Here is a 22,565-nt window from a genome sequence, read left to right as displayed (position 1 = left end):
GCCCTCCGGGCCTCCGTTAAAAAGTCGGTTTTCAGAGCAATTGCAATACCTTTCTATTGAGAAAGACAAAAAGGTGCAAAAGGTGCAAAATCGGCAAAGTCCCAAAAAGTCGATTTCCAAAAAAAAAAAAAAAATTCGTGATAACATAAAATCTCGACGTTTCATGCATTTTAAAGATGTTTGGCATCAAAAATACGAATTCGATTTTTGAAATTTCATGGGGTCCCCCCTTTGAAAAAAATTTTGAGTTCCGGCTTATATGGGAATTTCATGTGTGACCGGACCGTTCAGTTTATATTTCCGGAACCATACAAGCGATCCGTGCGAAATTTTACAGACATCTGTGGGGATAATATAGCTATCATTTGGGACTAAGTTTGTGAAAATCTGCCGAACCATTTTCGAGAAACTGATATGAGTTTGCTAGTTATGAAAGATGGCCGCTTTTCCCGGGCACTTCTGGAACCGTCTATGGTGGTCAATGTAGTCAACGAAAGTTTGTTTGGCCGTTGGTGACCTAGAACTGCAAAGTTAAGTTATTTGAGAGACATTTTAGCGAAATTTTTACCTTTTTTGCTTCCATCGGGGTATCGGTTTGAATCACAATTTGCTATGTGATCGCACGCCACAACCCGTAACTCCGGAACCGGAAGTCGGTTGGGGATAAAATTTAATAGCCACTTACGGGGACGCAATACCTTTCATTTGAGGTCAAGTTTAGTCGAATCGGTCTAGCCATCTCCGAGAAACCGATGTGACTGTTACTCTGAATTTGGATACTTCCGCCGGGGCTTCCGGAACCGATGATGGTGGCCAATGTGACCAAAGAGACTTTGAATGGCTGTTAATGACCTAGTACTACAAATCGAAGCAGTTGTGGTCACATTTTGGAAAAATTTTCACCATTATACATTCATTGCAGAATTTCTTAAAATCGACGTTTTCTGCGTGATCGTACTCATCACCCTGTAATTCCGGAACCGGAAGTCGGATCCATTAGAAATTCAATAGCAGCCTATGGGAACGTTGCACCTTTCATTTGGGACTAAGTTTGTAAAAATCGGTTCATCCATCTCTGAGAAAAGTGAGTGAGATTGTGTTCGCGTACACACACACAGACGCACATACACACACACATACATACACACACACATACATACACACACAGACATTTGCCGAACTCGACGAACTGAATCGAATGGTATATGTCACTCGACCCTCCGGGGCTCCGTTAAAAAGTCGGTTTTCAGAGCAATTGCAATACCTTTCTATTGAGAAAGGCAAAAAACAGTGATGAACAAGCTTGATGCTTTCCTCAACAATCCCTTGACAGCTCTTCCCTCTGCTTTGGACTCGTGACGTCAGTACGCAGCTACACTGATTCGCAGAAATATTGAAGGATGTGCCATCCGGCTTTGCAATAACGATGACTCAACCGTGACGACCGGGAAATTCTTGACGCAAATCGATATTTAAACTTATGATTTCTACGTAGCGCGCTGTGGTAGATATGACAACGGCTCTCGAAAAAACTGATTAGGTACCTACATACCTTTTAAAATTTTAAATATTCAGAAGAATGCTGCCAATCCAAAACAAGGAATATTCTTTCAGTTCCTCTATCACTGTCATATCACTGTAACATTAGATACCTGAATGCAAGTTACAGTTGGACTTAACGGTTGTATTTGTCATTTTCATTTTATTGCAAATCTTTGACTGTAAAAACCACCCTTATGAACCTACCTCATTTCACAATGTCAGTAACAAGCCCAGCAGCGATCGTTACTCCACTCACCCTTAGCATAATTCTGCCTAACTCCTTGCAGTCTGCGTATCGTTCCATACCAATAGGTCGTTGGAATTCAATGTCAACAAGAGCACACGAATTATTTCCCAAGCAGCGAGGATTTTTCTTCACTATCTCGCCCGTACCCTTGTGCAGCTGTGCCTTCAGTTTATAAATTATCGCCGGTTCGATGAGCGACTGGTGATGCAGAAGCACTGGATAGCCCATTGTAATCGGAACTTTGATATTAAACACCACAATACGAGCACGGATTCGGGTTGCCAGCGGAATCGGATTGTAAATGTCACCGAGTAAAAACCCAACGGCGATGTTAGCCATGTCAACGTTTGCCAGTGTGATCGAAACCTGATCGCCAGCGAAACAGGTTGTGTATTGCACCTCATCGATTGCGATATTTTTCACAACCGCTTGCTCCTTGCTGGGACAAACCAACACTTTATCATTGACACAAATCACACCGGATACGATACGACCAGAGATACAAAATCCGGAACCAGTACCTTTGAAGATATCCGAAATTGACATACGGAAGGGTTTGTCAATCAAGCGTTCAGGAGTTTTGAATGTATCTAAAAATAAGAGCACCAGAAAATAAGCCTTAACGTAAACAGAATGATCCGATGAAAATTACCAATTACTTTAAGCAGAGTCGATCCTTTATACCATTTCAGTAACTCTGGATCAGTTGGGTCTTTCACTAAATTTTGTCCAGTCAGACCAGAACAAGGGACGTACATCACATCGGTGTCTTTGAATCCGGCTTGCTTGAGGAAAATTTTCAGTTTGCCAACGATCTCATCGAAACGATCCTTCGACCAATTCACGGTGTCCAGTTTGTTGATTACGACTCCTAATTGGTTAACTCCTAATGAACGCACTAGCAAAGCATGCTCACGAGTTTGGCCGCCTTGCTCAAAGCCAGTTTCAAATTCTCCTCTGGTGGCATCTACAACAAGTAGAGCGACGTCTGCTTGATTCGCTCCTGAGATCATGTTCGGTATGAAGTCCTTGTGACCAGGTGCATCCAAAAGAGTTATCTGATGAGCAAAAAGAAAATTGTTTGGTGCAAGTTAAAATAATCTTCATTAAACAAACCTGTTTACTGGCAGTTTCGAACTTTGAGCTTCCCACATCCATAGTTATACCTCGTTCTCGTTCTTCACCTGTTTCATCTAGCACCCATGCATACATAAAACTCTGCTTGCCCATCTTTTTACTTTCTTGTTCATTTTTGTGCATTATCCGCTGGGAAATATAGCCAGTGTCGCACAGTAAGTGTCCCATTAATGTACTTTTACCGGCATCGACATGGCCAATGACAACCATATGTATGTGCTGTTTATCCGCCCCTCGTTCCTTATTGAATAGTTCCTGAGCATTCCGTTGTAATTCCCTGGGAATAGGTTTCTGTGTCTGCTGTTGTTTGCCCTCTTCGCTGATCTCCGGTGTGTTGCGTCCGGATACAGACGGAGACTGTACCCGTGGGCTGTTTATTTCGAACCCCAGAGTAACGCCCACTTTTTTCGCGGATGGTGTTACGAGAATGGTTGGTTTACTTGCTTCAACGACTGGAACTGTGGTTGTTAGTAGTGCAGGATTTTGGGCTAGCAGCTTGTCTGATTTCTCGAATAACCGATCACCAACCCCTAAAAAATAGGTGTTACTTAGGAGGCAGTGAAAGGTAAGCATTATTCGCTATCATCTCAACAGGGTCATTATTTTAAAGTACAATCGATGTTATCAATCCCAATTTTTGAAGTTCAAATATATGCAAAGGGGAATGTTTTCGTTGCGATATTTCCGCGATGTACTTGCTGCGTCGAGGGGTAAATACACCTGATCGAACTAACAATCCGCATAAAATTTCACCAAAAGAGGTCGTAGAACCAGAATAATTTTTATGTTATTTATAGAATGTTATTATCATTTCGTTTTTTTGTAACCGAAAATAATTAAAACTAGCGATAGTCCCTACATTGGGGTAAACCGACTAATTGAATGAATCACAGATTTGCTTGCAAGGGGCCGCCGCTTCGGTGAAAAATATGCCAAATGACTATTATGCCAAAGGACCATTATCCCAAATGACCATTATAATAAAATGATTATTGTGCCGAGAAACCTTATGCCAAACGAACATATAACTTACCACTAAAATGAAACTCGCGATGTCTTAATTTTGGGTGCTGAAGTTGAGGCAAAGTGCCTGAACGCTCATACAGGGGATCCAGCATTCCTATTGTCGAAACACTGACCGACAAAGCAAATTGGTCATCATTAAAGTTTGGAAGCAACGGATTTGTGGACGACATCGACATCTTTGACGTTGATCGCAGATCAGAGGAAGAGGCATTTGTGTTTTTTAAAAGGGAAGCTGCGAGAATTGAACTGACTATAAACTCTGACAAGTAAAAGGACACATGGTAGCTGATGGAGAGCGAAGCAGACTGACCATGGTGATTTACGTAGTGAGCTAAAATTCCGTAGCACACAACACTTTCTCTATACAAATCATTGATACTCGATATGTTTGAGAGAAAATTTCTGTGTACAATACTTGACAGAATAATTGAAAAGGGGAGCTGGGTAATATCAATAATAACTTGCTCTGGACAAGCTCAGTCTAGAGGCCGTGTGGCATCCGGAGAGAGGCCAATAATTTATGCACTAGTTTCGTGCTCCAATATCGTTAATAAAAAGCGACAAAAACAGGACTCTTCTTCATTTTCTGCATCTTTTGGACTTTCTAATTTCGTGTGCTAAACTAGTAAATTAATTCTTGTATTTTTTTCTTAACCATTTGTGACAAACCTGTTTGCTACTAGAACAATAATAAGGAACGCGCGTGTGAAATTGTTAGTCTGTTTGTCATACAAAGTAAAGGGTTAAGTACAGTTAATACTTATTTTGGGCCGCTCAAAATTATTTCATACTCTCGTCGCGAAAGCAATCAGTCGGTGATGTTTTAGCAGCCTGTTCAACCAATACAATGGATATTAATTTGTTGAAAAACTAGATAGCAAACCAGCTAAACAAAATTGAATCAAATGATACCTTAGAATAATATTGACCCCAAAATGGCAATGGAATAAACGAATGTTTTCTGAGGTGTAACTAGTGGGTATGTACAATAGCTTTCGTGCTCACATTTATGAAATGTTTAGTATGATTAATGCGCTGAAAACGTTTCCCTTCAACCAATTTGTAGATGTTTGTCCGTCCAACTGGTGCACCTTTTCGAATAAACCAGTACAATCTAGAAAATTACAAACCACTCTCCTATCTCTCCGGCGCTATAATCTGTACTGCTCTTGCATAGCGCCAGTGAGTTTCGATTACCATGCACTGTAAATAAGTGCATTGGTTTTACAATTTCGGGAAGCTGTAGCAATTGGCGATTCTACGTTGAAACCGCTCGCAGATAGCGCTGGAAGGAGTGTTGCTGATTTTATTGTGTTCTGTCATAGTGCATATATTTTATGTAAACATTGGTAAAAAATGACTTTTAAACACCAAATTACCGATCAATTTGTTGATAATTGTTTATGAAAATGAAGGAAAACCATCATTTTATAAGATGATGAGTAAACATCTTGCGAAAAGAGTGTAAAACATAGTGGTTTCTAACATTATTCGCAGAGCTATATGCGCGCTGTTTTGAAATGTAATTTGTTGAGCACCGTAGCCGCCGCAACAGCATTTCCCGTTCGTCATAAGTTAAGCTAAACCTTCATGAGATGGTGTAAATTCATGAAACTCTCCAGATCAGGCGAGGAAAGAATATATCCGGCTAATAGGAAAGTGTCAGCTTTGTATCATGCACAGCCGATCCTTCTCTCCGATAGTCTTCACTGAATCTCCTACGTAGTTCAAAATATGAAGGAGTTTGACATTGGTATTGATTGGGTCTCGGTTTCGAGTTGGAACTTTATTTATGGAACGATTTTTTATAACCACAATAATACCTCGATTACATTTCGAAGAAATATATGAGTGAAATAGTTGCAAATGGCTGTAATTTCAGAATAATTGCAAATAAAACTAAATTTCTTGCTCGTTTCATTCATATTTTGGCAGTGGTAAGCTTTTTCCGAGAAGATAATGAAGATTTTGTTGTAAGCTACGACTCACTTACGGGTGAAAAAAAGCAAACTGTATCACTTTGCCAGTTCATGAGCTGAATCATAGGTGTCGCATGACTAATTTTGGCTTTGCCGCAAATCGCCAATACATCACTCAGTTTTTTCGTTACTGATATGAAGTGTAAAATGAGTACTCTAATACACCATTCATAAATTCCCATAAACTAGGAAAATTTTCCATTTTGGCAGATCGGCCCATGTGTACATTAAAATGTCCAAACCTATTGATTTTCAACTGAAAATGCTCTTTAATATTACTTATTCCCATAAAGTTGAAAAACTTTCCATTTCGACCTGCGGAGGCCCCTATGCATTAAAATTAGCCAAAACTATTGAATTTCCACTGCCAACAACTTTCCCTTCGATATAAACAACAGATTTGTTTTATTTGGAGGCATTGGCGCCCCCCTGTGCATTGAGAATGTCCAAAACTGTTAATTTTGAACTGCCAACAACTTTCCCTAAACTCTTACCAGAAAAGTTGGAAAATTTGTCAATGTGTCAAATATTGACAGTCCCCTTGTGCACTGAAAATGTCCAAAACTATTGATTTTTCAGGGGCAACCACTTGCCTTTAATAAAAGACAATTTCCCGAAATGTTGAAAAATTTCCCGAAAAGTTGGAAATTTTCCATGTTTGCATATCGGCGACAAAGCCCCCCTGTGCATTGAAAATACCCAAAACCATCGAAGTTCAACTTGCCCTTCATTATAAAACTTTCCAAAAGTTGAAAAATTTTCCATTTAAACACATTGGCGGATGTTCATCCTTCAACATAAAACTTATTCCCTTAAAGTTAAAAAACCGGAGGGTGGGCGCAGCGTAGTTGGTGAATCGATTGCCTTGTGCGCAGCGCACCTGGGTTCGAGTCCCGACCCCGCACATAGGGTTAAAAAAATTTCATAAGAGATTTTTCTAACCCGAAGAGGCGAATGGCCTGAAGGATATAAAAACCTCTATAATCGAAAAAAATCCATTTTGACACATCGGTGGACCCTCATGTGCATTGAAAATGTCCAAAACCATTTAAACTGTTAATAACTTTTTACCCTTGAACGTAAAACTTTTTCTCAAAAAATTGAAAACAATTATTTCAGAGTGCACCTCTTCGATGTAAGATGTCGTTAATAAACATCAACAACAACAACAATTTCCGAGTGCATGAGATAGTACTGGCAAGATCAGTGCGTCGTTGGCATACCGTTTTTAAGCAAAGTGATTCCATATTATTCTATAACACCGCAACTGTTTTTACTCGTATGCGCGAGCGCTGACGGTTTCGATGATTCTATCTTCGGATGGTCAAATGGAGGTCAAATCAGGTTCGTCGATATCTACTCCCCCTCGTCCCCTCTCCGCACCAATCAATATCCCGAACTATCAGCTGGTCCCTTTGTGATCTTCTTTCGGCCCAAGACTAAATGACTGAATCTTCTGCAGATTTCTAAAGATTTGACAGAACAACTCTCGACTGCGAGCGAAATATCAAAGGTCCGACAATGTTAGGGTCGTTTTATTTAACTCAAAGCAGGCATGCGACATTGGTTTCTGAACTCTCGATCGAAGGGAATCGTTTTCCTGTGCCGTGCTAATAAGATACGCATTATAGTGAATGACTTCGACCAGGCAAACCAAATTGCTTGTTGCGAGCTTTATACGAAGCAATTTAGGGTATATGTACCTTGTAGGGCAGTGGAGATCGATGGGGTCGCCGCCGAACCGGGTATGAAGTGCGAAGTCCTGTTGAAGTACGGGATTGGTTGCTTTAAGAATCCCTAACTTCAACATGTGAAGATTCTAGAATGCAAAAACTGCGGGTAATAAAACAACTTATTCTTTACCGGATTCGCTTCGGATGACTTTCTCCGTGTCTTCTCTTCCCAACTATCTCCTCCTGCATAATGTTCGTCTACCTGTTCGCCTGTTTGTACCGCGGGTAATGAACTGCACCAATTGCAAGCTGGGCCACAATAAGCAATAAGAAACGGTTCGGCAAATGCGAGGGAGAACATGAGGATGACGCTTGCGGTAGAGAAACTGAAAAGAGTATTTACTGTGGGGTCCTCCGCATGGTATTAAATCTTGCCCTGCGTACAAGCAGCGCGGGGATAAAATCAAGCGCTCCTTTAAGGATCGCTCGAAGCACTCTTATGTATAAATGCTAAAGAATGCTTCGCCATCTGTCCCTTCCGAAAATTCCTTTGCTCATTTGTCTAGTGCCGAGCAAGAATCTGACGATCCACAAAAAGGACTATCTTTTGTTAATACGGGAGAATCCAGGAAGAGAAGAAATCTAGCCTACCCTATACTGCCTCGTAAGAGTGCCAAGGTGTCCTCCCCTAAAAAGTGCCAACTACATTTAATAAATCAAACGGAAGTGATGCCCTAAAGCCGTAAAATTTCCAAGTTCTTGAGCAAGTTGCTCAAGAACTTGGAAATTTTACTTCTAATAAGTAGTATCCATTACTTCCACGGACACCAAAAAAACCCAAGTGGCCCTTTTTTACAAACAGATACTCAGTTCAGTACTGGAGTAATGAAATTTTTGTGACATTTTTCACAGCTTTTTAAGTCACCGATCCTTAAAAGCAGTGAGTAAAGCCATGTCAAGTGATCCTCGAATTTTTCGCAAAATCACCGATTTTCATGAGATATATTTTATTGTATAGGGATTATGGTAAATAGCTTTTGGTATAAATATTTCGTTAAAACTCCTTTTTTCCTTTGAGATATTAATCCTTAAACTTTATTGCATGATGAAATTGTAAAATTTATATCTCAAAACCTACTGAAGATAATTGAATGAATTTTTGTACACTTATGGAATGATATTTACACTATCTCATAAAAATAATTTTACAATATAATTATGTGAATAACGGTACTTTGCATCTACTTAAAAATTTCAATTGTATTTTTTCTTGTGTTCTTCACGCTAAAAAATTTCAAAAGGTATGTCAAATTACGCGTCAATCTCTCACCTTCAATAATCTGTATTGATAATTTTTCATTTTTGTTTCTATCGAGAGTTATGAATGATTTTGTAATGGTGCGTACCTTCAACGCACGACCCACTTTGATGCAACCCGGTGGAACTTACACATTGGCAACGCTGCATGTCCCAACGTCCTACTGCGCATCGCGTAGGAAACGAGCATCGCATGACTAAATGAAACCACATCTCTAGATTGGTCCAAAAGAACAAACTTTTATATACGGATTATCAAAGGTTAATGTTTTCTGGATATTTTGAGATACTTTTAGATTTTTTTTGACCGAAGTGCACAGCAAATACAATGTTGTTTAATGAATACTTTTTTATTATAATTTAACGTTACTAGGAATTAAACTGTATCGCAAAGAACCGAAACATAACTTATATAATACGCTTATGTTATTGCCATCTTCGAAGACACTTTTGTTATGGCATTTTCGTTTTTGACAGTGTACACCAGTATTGTCGGGGCTATACTCATTCAAACTTCAGTCTATCTCTTTTTTTCACTATACCGGTGTATACCAGGTTAAAAACGAAAAAGTTATTAGTCGATGTTTCGTCCAAATTCATTACTAGTCTACAACATTATACAGGAAAATGGAATGCGATACAGTTTAATTCCTAGTAACGTTAAATTATAATAAAAAAGTATTCATTAAACAAAATTGTTTTTGCTATGCACTTCGGTCAAAAAAAATCTAAAAGTATCTCAAAATATCCAGAAAACATTAACCTTTGATAATCCGTATATAAAAGTTTGTTCTTTTGCACCAATCTAGAGATGTGATTTCATTTAGTCATGCGATGCACGTTTCCTACGCGATGCGCAGTAGGACGTTGGGACATGCGGCGTTGCCAATATGTAAGTTCTCGCGGGCTGCATCAAAGTGAGCCGTGCGTTGAAGGTACGCATCGTTACAAAATCATCCATAACTCTCGATAGAAACAAAAATGAAAAATTATCAATACAGATTATTGAAGGTGAGAGATTGACGCGTAATTTGACATACCTTTTGAAATTTTTTAGCGTGAAGAACACAAGAACAAATACAATTGAAATTTTTAAGTAGATGCAAAGTACCGTTATTCACATAATTATATTGTAAAATTATTTTTATGAGATAGTGTAAATATCATTCCATAAGTGTACAAAAATTCATTCAATTATCTTCAGTAGGTTTTGAGATATAAATTTTACAATTTCATCATGCAATAAAGTTTAAGGGTTAATATCTCAAAGGAAAAAAGGAGTTTTAACGAAATATTTACACCAAAAGCTATTTACCATAATCCCTATACAATAAAATATATCTCATGAAAATCGGTGATTTTGCGAAAAATTCAGTCTGATACGTTTTCTCGCAATAGCGCAAACATTTTTGAAGCAGCTGACTGTTGGATTGCCCTTGCAGCGATCGTATCCTTCGATTCGATATTCAAACGAGGTCACTGATTCGATCACTGTCCTACAAATCGAATCTTTAAAATTTTGACTTAACAGTTAAACATGTGATGCTTTCGCATTATGTGAAACTTGGTTAATTTCCGATATTCATATCTACTTTAATATATTTCGTCTTGATCGAGAAAACCCATATGGAGGAGTACTTTTGGGGATTAAAAAGTGCTATTCTTTCAACTGAACGAACCTCCCTCCGACACAAGGCATTGAAATTGTCGCTTGTCAAGTTCTAATCGAAGGCAAAGAACTTTGCATTGCTTCCATCTACATTCCTGCACTGCGGCTAGTTCTAGGGACTTTAACTCGCGCGGCACGGCATGGGGCCGTCTTTATGATGATAATAAATCAACATTAATCCAAGTTTTTTGCAACGATTTCAACATGACCATCAATGTCTCGTATGACCTCGCATGGAACATTTATTGGAAGAGTTACTCGACCGCGATATCCGATTAAACCGAATCCACTCAAGGACTTTCTCCGGAGGAAGAGTACAAGTTTTTGGCTGGCTTGATTCTAGACAACGCGAATCAAACTCAAAACTAAACCACCGGACGGTTTCCCACCCCGTTGTGCGCGGAAAAGTACACTGCGTATAAGGCCTTCTGGTCGACGGGTTACCTGCTAGCTATCGACAGTACGCGCGTTAGAAACGCGTCATTGGCGCCGGTTCGTCGATGGGTTATCGAGATAAACAGTAGGGCATTGCAAAAAAAAATTTTTTTTGAGTTCTCGAAGGCCCCCCTGTCATATTGTGACAAATGTCAAAATAAGCTCAGATGCCAAATTTCACATCATTTGGACAATTTTAGACCCCCGCCCACCTCGCTTGAAATTTTTTGAAATTGGTACTATGGGAAAATATGGAGGAAAAATACATTAAATGCAATAACTTTTGAAGTAGCATTCAGAAAATTAAAATTTATGCCTCTTTTGGAAGGAAATAATCTTAGTATTTGAATGGAGATATATTTGTTTCTAGAAAAATACGGGAAAGTGGGGTACTGGGTCATTTTGGCCCCAAAATCCCCTATTTTTAATGATTTTTCTGCTCCGTGATGCATGTCATACATATTTTGTAGTTTTTCTAATGTGAAAAAATCTCAGAAATCGAACGGAACCCTTTTGACCTTAGTCCGAATACGAGAAGTTGGGGTTAAATGGCCTTTTGTCATTCATATTAAACTTCATCATTTTCTCGTGAATATATCTCTATTATTCTTCACTCAATTTTCATAAACTATACCTTGTTGAACGTGGAAAATCCTTAGGATTATAACAAAAATAGATTCATTACCGGTAAAATTCAGGAACATCAAATTATCTGACATATAGTGTCGATTTCACATTTTTATCATAAAATCGCACATATTAACTCCATTTAACAACAAAATTCTTATTTAATTTACTACTTTTAGTGTAAAATATGCTTAGGGATCACACGAGAAAAGTTTCACTCCTGGAAAAATAGGGGAAGTTGAGGTATTAGGACAAATAATGAAAAAAATGAGATTTGTAGAGTAAATATCAAAAAGTTTGATGTTTCTGAATTTTACCGGTAATGAATCTATTTTTGTTTTATTCCTCAGAATTTTACACGTTTAATAAGATACATTTTATGAAAATTGATTGAAGAATAATAGAGATATATGCATGAGAAAATGATAAAATTTAATATGACTGACAAAAAGCCCTATCACCCCAACTTCTCGTATTCGGACTAAGGTCAAAAGGATTCCGTTCGATTTCTGAGATTTTTTCACATTAGAAAAACTACAAAATATGTATGATTTGCATCACGGAGCAGAAAAATCATTAAAAATAGGGGATTTTGGGGCCGAAATGACCCAGTACCCCACTTTTCCGTATTTTTCTGGAAACAAATATATCTCCATTCAAATACTAAGATTATTTCCTTCCAAAAGAGGTATAAATTTTAATTTTCTGATTGCTACTTCAAAAGTTATTGCATTTAATGTATTGTTCCTCCATATTTTCCCATAGCACCAATTTCAAAAAAATTCAAGCGAGGTGGGCGGGGGTCTAAAATTGTCCAAATGATGTGAAATTTGGCATCTGAGCTTACTTTGACATTTGTCACAATATGAGAGGGGGGGCCTTTGAGAATTCAAAAAAAAATTTTTTTTGCAATGCCCTAATAAACAGCGATGAGCACTCTTTGGAGTACGGCTCGACGTATGCGTAATAGAGTGGGACATGGTTATATGAAAAAAATAAAATTTGGCTCCGAGTAACTTTTTGAGTCCCATTTAGCTCCCAGAAGAACTCTATAAATTTTCAGCTCGATCGGTGAAACTATATTTTTGCGCCCGCAGTTTAAAGTTTACATGGGATTTCGTATGGGGAAATTGTCTTCTGCAAATTAATTCTTCCAAGAGTTGCCCCTTACCTCTTAAAAATAAATAGATGTCTGATTTTTATAGGAAATTTATCCAGGAAACAAAGTCTAGAAGACTGTAAAACGATTTGATGCTTGTGGAAAAAGTTATTAAACAAAAACCGATTGATGTTTTGAAGATTGATGAAAATTTCACTTTTCATAGCATCACTGCTTCTGACAGTCTAATTATATACAAAAAGTTTAAACTTTCTCTTCTTATGTACAAAAGAAGCCTCAATTTATCCCTCAAAACCTTGCGAAGTGGCTAAATAGTGTAGATAAACGATTTAGACACACTAAGGGTGGATTAAAAGAAAATTGCGTATAATTGGACAACCAACAGCAGTGGTGCTAGAAAAAATGAATATTTTATCAATCGTCAGAGCATCAATCAGTTTCTGCTTAATAACTTTTTTCTCAAGCGTCAGATCGTTTTGTGGTTTTCGAGACTTTGTTTCTTTGTTAAATTTCCTTTAAAAGTCATTTAACGATTTATTTTTAGGAAGTAATAGGCGACTCCTGGAGGAATTATTTTGTAAAAGTTAATTTTCCCATACAAAATCCCATAAAAACTTTAAACAGTGGGCGCGAAAATATAGTTTCACCGATCGAGCTAAGAATTTGCACAGTTGTTCTAGGACCCAAATGGTACCTAAAAAGTTGCTCGGAGCTGGAATCTAATTTTTGTCCCACCCTAATGCGTAACCCGAACAGTACCAACTAGAACAATGGATATTCAAATCGGTGGATATTCGCCGACCTCTGTCTGGACTCTGTTCCGGTAGAGAAAACGTACCGCCATGCATCTCCACACGATACCGCGAACGAAACACCGTTTTCGATGGTGGAATTCTCAATTGCTCTCTTATCATGCAACAATAACGCCCCAGGGTTAGATAGAATCAAATTCAACTTGCTGATGAATCTGCCTGACACTGCAAAGAGGCGCTTGTTGAATTTATTTAACAAGTTTTCTTGAGGGTAACATTGTCCCTCATGACTCGAGGCAAGTGAAGGTCATCACCATCCAAAAACCAGGAAAACGACCACAACTCGTATCGACCGATTGCAATGCTGTCCTGTATTAGGAAGTTGTTCGAGAAAATGGTCTTGCTTCGCCTCGACAATGGAGTCGAAGCAAATGGCTTACTGTCGGATACATAATCTGGTGTCCGCAACGGCAAAGGGATCAACGATTACCATGCGTTACTTTCTACAGAAATCTAAATGGACTATGCTAGCAAATTACAGCTTGCATCAGTCTTCTTGGATATTAAGGAAGCTTTTGATTCAGTTTCTATCAACATTCTGTCAATGAAGCTGCACCAGCACAAATTTTAAATAATTTTTGCTAAACCTGTTATCTGAAAAGCACATGCACTTTTCGCATGGAGATTTCACAACATTGCGATTTAGCTACATGGGTCTTGCCCAGGGCTCAAATCTAAGTCTTCTATTCTAAATTTTTTTTGTGAATGACATTGAAGACTGTCTTGTCAATTCATGCAGACAACGGGGTTGTCTCAGTTACAGGGCCCAATGCTGGCGATTTGCAAGGACCATTGCAAAATACTTTGGACAATTAGTCTGATTGGCCTCTTCAGCTGGGTACCGAGTTCTTCACGGAGAAAATTGTGTGTGAGCCGGCGCAACTTTAGCTTCTATTAATGGTTGTAACGTTTTATCAGGTTTTCAAATTTAAATATCTAGAGGTCTGGTTCGACTTTAAAGGTACATGGGGCTGCCACATTAGGTATCTGAAACAAAAATGCCAAAAAAGGATCAGTTTCCTCCGAACAATAACCGGAACATGGTGGGGTGCCCAGTGGGAGACCTGATCAGGCTGTACCAAACAACGATATAGTAGGTGATGGAGTACGAGTGCTTCTGTTTGAAGCGAATCCGGTAACGTTGCTTACGCATTGCTTTGGGTTGCATGTACTCGACTCATACGATGAACCTAGAAGTGCTGGCGGGCGTTATCCCACTGAAAAATCGTTTTTGGCAACTCTCATATCGAATGCTTATCCGATGCGACATCTTGAACCCGTTGGTGATTGAAAACTTCGAGATGCTCGTCGAGCTTAGTTCCCAAACCCGATTTATGTCCTTGTACTTCGACTACTGGCACAGAGCATCAATCCTTTCTCGTACAATCTCGATCGTGTCCGTTGCTTAGATACTTCTGATTCAAATGTATTTTTGACACATCCATGAAGGAAGATTCGTGGAATCCCGGACCATATACGCCGGCAAGCGATCCCCAATATATTTTATAATAAATTCCGAGAAGTCGACTCTGATGTGTCGATGTGTCCACTGGTATCTTCAATGATCATATCACTGCTACATATAAGCTGAATGATCCTTGCTTCAGTTTACATCGCAGAATTAGCTGCTATTCAGTATACCCTTCGGATCATCGACACTTTCCCAACAGATCATTTCGTGCCATGAAACTCAAAAAGAAATTTCGGTATTTTCTGGGTAAGAAACGGGAGTCTTTGTGCACGTTATATGAAAACTATTATTATTATTATTCTCTTCCGGCCCCATCGTTTGAGATCTTGGAGTATGCTTTCTCGTCACACTGTGTTGTAGGGTTTAGTTACTTCGAGGATTGCGATGCCGGCGTGGAGGTTTTCGGATATGACCAATTGGCGTGGGTCGAGGAGTTTGTGGACTTCCAGCCACGTAGTCAGTCGCCGGTTGACCATCCTTTCTAGACGTTTAGCGGTGCGGGACAGCAAGCTGATTAACCGGAAGTCTAAAAGAGCCCTTTTGCCGGGAGGTGTCGAAGCATTGGGTAGCTCACCCTGTCGACGTGAAGGTTGTCGGTGGTACTTGTAGTCGACTTTTGAGTTGGACAAAGGCAGTGGGCAGGGCTTCGTCGGCGGATAAGGATTGCAAGTGGTGTCTTGTCCTGTTTGCAATTTCCTCGGGACGGTGATTTCCTTCCCAGGGTTGACCGATACGAAGTACCCGTTTTGTCTGAGTTTTCTCCTTTACTCTTCTCCACGGTTCGGCAGTTGTGAGCGGAGGTGTTGCCGCGTGAAGGTGGTACTGCCGTCGTTAAGTATGACTGCGCCAACTTATTCCTTGGGTCGGATGATTTCGTTGCCTCGGTGGTCGTCGTCAAACACGGCGTATTCTTTTAAAAGTTCATATCACAGACCATCGTTTGTTTCGGTAAATTCACAGAAGTTTCGTGAATACAACTCATTAACTGTTCGGAGGGTTTCAAAGCCGCATGTGATACAATCAATCGAGATCAGCTATAACATATAATGCACGAACCTAGCAGACGATCGGACCTGCTTTGGGCTCCGAAAAAAATCTAAAAAAGTGCGCTACCCTACAAAGCTTACCATCTACAAAACGTCCATTAGGCCAATTGTTTTTTACAGCCACGAAACCTGAATTAGGCTGGCGGAGAAACAACATGCCATTGGTGCTTTCGAACGAAAGGTATAGCGAACGATCTATGATGAGGTGAAAGTTGGTTGTAGAACCACCAACCGTTCGCATAGCAAAAATCGAGTGATTACGGGGTCTGGGTATATCGTGATAATAACGAATGGCAACCCGGTAAAATGGTTTCTCTGAACTAATCCGCAGCGCATCGAGCAATGTGGCCTTGCTTGAATGGGTCCTGAGGAGTTTTAGCACCCTGTGAGGCTGGCGACTAGTAGCCATGGACCGAATATCATGAAGACGCCTTGATACAATATCGTTTTAATATCGCGTGGATATTTTATTTCCGATGCAAAATATTTGCTCATTGTTTGTAGATGATAATGAGATAATGCACAGCTTGTAATTGGCATAATAATCTGTTTACATCTGTTTAAAATCGTATGAGCTTAGAGGCGTAGAGATATCCTTTGTATATAACTCACGAAATATTGCAACGATAGAAACACGTTGGACCTGGAACCCTCAATTCTAATATGTCATATCTTTTATAATCATGCAATAAATAATATAGTATTTAAAACACGTACGTTGTGCTCGATTGTTCAATGTAAGATTTATTAGCCATATTTGTTAATATTTGTAAACCAAGAATACCAAAAATATAATAAACTAATATCGTTTGAACTTGATTAATAAACAGAATGTTCCAAAATAAAATGCGTGCAAAACCTACTCGAAAGACTTAAAAACAGTTGTAAACTAAAAATTATTCAGAAAATGGACAGTGCCAACAATAGAGCTTCAAACCACTAGTACTACAAACCGATTCAGTTATCTTTTAAACTTTTTCAAATGTTCCAAGACTACGTCATCCGGGGACGGAATGTTAAAACGGAAAGGCACCACGCCATGTTTGCTAATAAACCCGTGTCGGATTTGCATTGTGCTCCGTTTATGATAGCGTACGCACAAAACTCGGGCAAACTCGGAAGAGATCAAAGTTGTGTTTGGCAGTTCGCAACCCAAAAGCGCACTGGAATCGATCGTACAGTACTCGTCAATCACCGGTTTGGTTTCCAGAATGTCACAATCGATGAAACCATAGTTAAAGGTCTCGATGCCTTCGTCATCATGCGTTTTATTGGACGATTTTCGATTAGGAGTAATTTCCGATTTATCTTTTATCAACGCTGATTTGAGGTCGATGACCCAATCTTTTTTACTTAATATTGTATGTGATTTTTCCTTGAAACCTATATTTAAACCAGGCGGCGGTCCAGTGGCAGGTGAATTGAATAAATTGGGAATTTTAAAACCACCAGTTTGTGTTTGGAGGGGACTTCCTACAGGTGTACTACCACTTTGAGTTTGTAGATGGAAACGCGCTAAATCAGTAAGATTTAGAAACGTGCTTTCCGCTGGGGATGAAGAAGCCACACCACTATCACTGTTGAGTGACAGATCGGACAGTTTGGGCAGAAGCGAACGCCCGGAGGAACCATCATCACTTTTGTCGGAATCACTCTCACTATTCAAATCGGTTTCTTTCTTCATGCGCGATTTCAACAAATCATTCAGATTTTTCCCTGTCTTTAAACCTGCTGAAGTCGGGTCTATACTGACACCAAACCGAACCGAGGGTACTTTAAAACGGGAATTATTTTGCGTATAAGAACTTGATCCCTGATCGATGTATAATTTCGACATTTGAGTAAAATGATAATCTTACCTTCCGTAAGTAATCCAAGCAAGGCGCCCATCAAATGCAGCAAGGTAGGTTGAACAATGAAAAGAAATAAAACACAACTCGTTAGATGCTAACAGCACTCACCGAACTACTAGCGACTGAACTAAAGAAGCGCGGTATTTATATACTATATATGGTGATAGTAACTGCTGTTTTAAATACAATGTTGCCGGATAGTGATGTGTTAAAATTTACAGGTCCAAACTTTCCACTGAAAAAATTGTTTCAAAATCGTCCAACACGGATCCAACGATGGACGTCTGTTAAACGGTTTGTTGGACGTTGGTTCTTCATAGAACGATTTGAAAACAACCGTTTTCCTGGGGGTTGATTCACAAAATAAGGCAAAACTAAAATATTTATCTGATAGATAATAACCAATCTATCTGGCAACACTGCTACAGATTTACTGGATGTTGTGAAATATGAATAATATATCACAACGCGAAATACGCAAAGCGACTCAATGGACTCAAATGTAGCATGAATACACTTTATCAATAGTCACCTTTTTCGACGGATTCCATAGTGCTTTTTCCTGCCTCACAGTTAGGAATAAAAGTTGGTGGAGTTTTACTACTGTTAAGAATATCATCTAGGGCCTTGTTAAAATCGTAATTGTGTTTCATGATAGCTTCAACAAGTTGTCGGTCGGTGATGCTCTCGCCAATAATGTTTCTTATTTCCTCCATGCAGGATACTAATCGTACTCGATCTTCGTCGTCTAGTTGAGGTATTTGATAACACTACAAAAAAGGTAAGTAAACGACTTGGAACAATTTGTATATAGGTAATTGTAATTTATGTTCACTCCAAACCTCTGAATCTCTCCGCTGCAATTTTTGCATTTCTTTTTCTGATTGTTCGCATTCTGCCTTCAATTGTTCGTCGTCCTCTTCCGCAATATCCCTGTGGTTTGCTAAAAACTCTGACATGTTTCGTTGTCCCTTTTCGCGATCATAAATCCACACCTTAGCATCCGACGGAGATATGCAATCATCTTCCACTGAGTGGCTATACTGGTAGTCGTCATCGTCATCGTATTCTAAAATAAAATTACAATTTAAATTTGTTTCAAAAACTGACTGCGAATGATTTACCATCGTAATTCATAGTACGGACATTTCGATGACGAGACATCTTGAGCCTATTTTCAGCTAGGTCTTTTCAAACAAAAGTTAGCCTTAGTATGTGTAAATCATTTGATCACGATCGGAATGCACCTCTTTCACTTTTTATTGGCACAATTTGTAAAAAATATTCAAAAGAATTAAATAAAATACGGAATACAGAACTTTTGCCTTGCAGCAATATCACGTCAAAATTCTGTCAAACAATGTCATGCTCGCGAGAGCGCAAAAGAACCGAAAGAATGCATCGGCAGCTGATGCATTTTGTTTGTCAAATTTGTCGCCCTTCAGAAATTAAATGAATCTACTACGTCGAAATAATCTGAAGGACTTCAGTGAACTCCGACAGAATTTACAAATACGAGACCGTAGGAAAAATCGCAGGTGGTATTTTTGTTGTTAGAATTATATTATCATAGTTCGCAATAGTCGTTTGTTATTGCAATTGAAGCTATCATTGTTTAGCCAACAATTTGGTGGAAATGCCCCCAAAGAAAGATGCCAAAGGTGGCGCCAAGGCTGCGCCTGCCAAAGGTGGTGGTGGAAAGAAAGGTGGAACCGGTGCCGGCGATGAAGGTTAATATCGTTAATATAGAACATGTTTTATGTCTCCGTAATTTCTATACAATACTTACAGGTGGGAAAGAAAAAAAGGGAGGCAGTGCTGTTAAGGTGCGACACATTCTGTGTGAGAAACAAGGCAAAATATTGGAAGCATTGGAAAAACTGAAGGAAGGACAGAGCTTCAATGTAGTGGCGACAAATTACAGTGAAGATAAAGCTCGGCAAGGAGGTGATCTTGGATGGCAAATTCGGGGGGCCATGGTTGGTCCTTTCCAAGATGCTGCGTTTGCGCTACCAATATCAACGATAAATGCACCAAAATACACCGATCCACCAATTAAAACCAAATTTGGCTACCACATAATTATGGTCGAGGGCAAGAAATAAAACAATTTACATGTTTTAGTTTTTATTGTAACTTGAATGAGTAAGCTTCGTAATTCAAAAACTTTTCTTCAAGGAGCTCCTTCGATTCCCTTCGATCGATTTAATCCACTCTCCAGTTCGGTAAAAGCAATAGGCTACTGCATAAAGCACCAAATAGTTGTTAATATTTTCATAGTAAGTCCTTCTGATGTAAATGTACCCTACTTCCTCTCGAGCGAAGAAGAAAAAGTTCGACAACACTGATAAAATGAACACGTGTGTTCCTACGAGTGCTCCTATCCGAGTATTGTTGCCGAATATGCTCTTAACGAAGCCTTCCAAAACAATACAAATCCAATTCAGCGCTGACCATATCAGGACGAACGTGTACAAACCATGCCAAATGTAGATAAATACAAAGGTAATGGAACTTGCCAAAATTTTTCTTGTTCCACACGACGTTGTTGTGCAGAGTTGCGTGTAGATGTATCTATTGGAATAAAACTTTGATTATGGATAGCTCTATTAATTGGAGCAGGAAGTTACCTGAACAAAAACTCATATAGACCGCGGTCGAAGAATTTCCACATATCCGAATATAGATGAACCCTTCCTATGCAAATAGGTTTTTGTGGCATCTCCAGACCGTCAAAATTGCCGAATGCAATGCCGATGCCATAGAATATTACGTACTTGACGTAGAAGAATTGCCCCATGAGATAACCCAGTCCATATAAAACCCAGAGATTTGTGTGTTGCAGCAACTGTAAATAGTTTTTACTGTATGTTCTGCTTTACAAAAGATGGCTTTTTCGAACAAATGTGGTTTACATTCGCAATAGAAACAGTAAAATTAAACGAGAATTAAACTAGATCGAACCACATTCGTTCGCAAAAAGAACCGATCGAATTGCTGAAAAAATGTATTCAATGCATTTCATGATCGTTACCTTTAAATCTAATTGGATGATGTTAATGTAGAAAAAATGTTGACCAGTTTCCATGACAAGCGCCCAAAAGTAGCACACACAAAGTCGCCAAGCTAAAGTTTTAATTCGTTTGAGCGTATTTATGCTCTCAAACGGCCAACTCAATTTGCGACACTCTTTAAACCGATCATATATTATTACCGGACCGAACAGAAGCAAAGGATAGTAAAACGAATACCCCAGTAGATCAACTAGACGGTAGTGTTCGTTGCTGCCTTTCGACTTAGTTTTATCCAAACAAAAGCACGTGCATTTTATCACATTCCATGATATAATAATACTGAACTCCAGCAGCTTATCGTTATCAATGTCCAGCAAAATATTCAATTGATCGTAAAAATATAAGATTTTCACCGTATTGATGGCCGCTATCCACACAAATGCCTTGATCCACAGGAGGTAAATACTTTCGCTCCAAGAGCTGATTGTGTAGAAAGTTATGTTTTGTAGTAGAAGAATTAACAGAACTTTGAATCCGTAAATATAGAGTATCGCTCCGCAACCAAACACAGTTAAAGCCGAGGAAATGTGCTTGAACCGTTTAATGCGAATGATTTCAAAGAAAACTGCATGAAAGACGAAAATTAATGAGTTATCGACAGCGAATTTTTTGTAGATTTCCCACTCCCAGTCGTAATCATCGCGACGGCGGCCTTTGAAAATTGACCAGCCTTCCTCGAGGTAGTAGAAGTTTTGGAGACCATCTAGAAGCAAAGAAATGTTTTAGAATGTTTCTAGTCAATATGTGCATGGGATTACCATTGCTAATCTCATAATTCTTGTAAAATGAGTAAAACAAACATGCTACGTAGAAAACTGTACAAAGTGCTGCATCAACTGATATTTTGATAGAACCCATTGTACCTCACACTCCTCTATACTGCAACGGTATAATGGCTTTGTCGGACTAAATCTTTTGAATGACTTTAGTCTTCATGAATGAACGTGAGCAACACCAACAACTGTTGCTCTTTTCTCTTTCACATAGTGGTACGCACACACGTTACCGTTAGTTCTGCTACACTACTACACCTTTCCATTCCCGGAGGAAGGTCAGATAAAACGTAAACAAAATAGTGATTCGGTGATTCTCTTTGCTTCAAGTAATTTTTAGACTAACTTGTGCCTGATTTTATAACACAGCATCAGCTTTCAATAAAGCAACTTATAATTCGGACGTCTTCATGCAAATGGTATGTTTTTATGATAAATTATCACCTAAAAACACCTAATTAAAAATGTATGTCTGAACACTACACAAACTCACATGCGTTCCACTACAGTAAGGCTTCGTTATTTTGACACCGGATTACTTGGTATTCCATATCTATCATTTTAGCATTTTTCTATCAAGTTGAACTTGAGTGAATTTCGCAAAATCACCGACTTTCATGAAGCATGTATTTTGTATAGGGGATATGATGTGTAACTTTTGACATAAATATTTCGTTAAAATTCGTTTTTACGGAGGTACCATTTTAACCTCCTAAAGTTTATTACTCGATAAAATAGTAAATTTTGTATCATGAAAACTGCTT

General features: G+C 38.9%; 3 protein-coding genes across 3 annotated transcripts; 1 reads left to right on the top strand and 2 right to left on the bottom strand.

Annotated features, from left to right (window-relative positions):
• Window positions 1–1,663: 1,663 nt before the first annotated feature.
• On the bottom strand, window positions 1,664–19,318 carry LOC131684398 (protein HBS1-like). Its single transcript, XM_058967242.1, has 6 exons — window positions 19,079–19,318; window positions 18,797–19,023; window positions 18,487–18,724; window positions 2,906–3,456; window positions 2,442–2,847; window positions 1,664–2,379 (listed from the first exon to the last, which is right to left on the bottom strand). The coding sequence occupies exons 1-6, from the start codon at window positions 19,116–19,118 to the stop codon at window positions 1,748–1,750; spliced, it is 2,094 nt and encodes a 697-aa protein (XP_058823225.1). The 5' UTR covers window positions 19,119–19,318; the 3' UTR covers window positions 1,664–1,747.
• A 131-nt stretch (window positions 19,319–19,449) lies between these two features.
• LOC131684400 (peptidyl-prolyl cis-trans isomerase NIMA-interacting 4-like) lies at window positions 19,450–20,090 on the top strand. Its single transcript, XM_058967244.1, has 2 exons — window positions 19,450–19,684; window positions 19,746–20,090. The coding sequence occupies exons 1-2, from the start codon at window positions 19,591–19,593 to the stop codon at window positions 20,057–20,059; spliced, it is 408 nt and encodes a 135-aa protein (XP_058823227.1). The 5' UTR covers window positions 19,450–19,590; the 3' UTR covers window positions 20,060–20,090.
• Window positions 20,091–20,110: 20 nt separating this feature from the next.
• Window positions 20,111–22,297, bottom strand: LOC131684399 (protein-cysteine N-palmitoyltransferase Rasp-like). Its single transcript, XM_058967243.1, has 4 exons — window positions 21,787–22,297; window positions 20,989–21,731; window positions 20,585–20,802; window positions 20,111–20,528 (listed from the first exon to the last, which is right to left on the bottom strand). Exons 1-4 carry the CDS (start codon window positions 21,884–21,886, stop codon window positions 20,114–20,116), a joined length of 1,476 nt encoding a protein of 491 aa, XP_058823226.1. The 5' UTR covers window positions 21,887–22,297; the 3' UTR covers window positions 20,111–20,113.
• Between the last annotated feature and the right edge of the window lie 268 nt (window positions 22,298–22,565).

This window comes from Topomyia yanbarensis, chromosome 2 (assembly GCF_030247195.1).
Source record: "Topomyia yanbarensis strain Yona2022 chromosome 2, ASM3024719v1, whole genome shotgun sequence".
Lineage (NCBI taxonomy): Eukaryota > Metazoa > Arthropoda > Insecta > Diptera > Culicidae > Topomyia > Topomyia yanbarensis.
Note: the sequence above shows the minus strand (reverse complement) of the source record. Positions and strands in the feature narration are given on the sequence as shown.

Coding starts and splice junctions, on each gene's coding strand:
- LOC131684398 (XM_058967242.1), bottom strand. CDS start 19,118: ATGTCTCGTCATCGAAATGTCCGTACTATGAATTACGATG. Junction 2,848..2,905: donor TCGAAACTGCCAGTAAACAG/GTTTGTTTAATG, acceptor TTTGCTCATCAG/ATAACTCTTTTGGATGCACC. Junction 2,380..2,441: donor GACTCTGCTTAAAGTAATTG/GTAATTTTCATC, acceptor TCTTATTTTTAG/ATACATTCAAAACTCCTGAA.
- LOC131684400 (XM_058967244.1), top strand. CDS start 19,591: ATGCCCCCAAAGAAAGATGCCAAAGGTGGCGCCAAGGCTGCGCCTGCC. Junction 19,685..19,745: donor AACCGGTGCCGGCGATGAAG/GTTAATATCGTT, acceptor CAATACTTACAG/GTGGGAAAGAAAAAAAGGGA.
- LOC131684399 (XM_058967243.1), bottom strand. CDS start 21,886: ATGGGTTCTATCAAAATATCAGTTGATGCAGCACTTTGTACAGTTTTC. Junction 20,803..20,988: donor TCATCCAATTAGATTTAAAG/GTAACGATCATG, acceptor AACTATTTACAG/TTGCTGCAACACACAAATCT. Junction 20,529..20,584: donor CTATATGAGTTTTTGTTCAG/GTAACTTCCTGC, acceptor TTATTCCAATAG/ATACATCTACACGCAACTCT.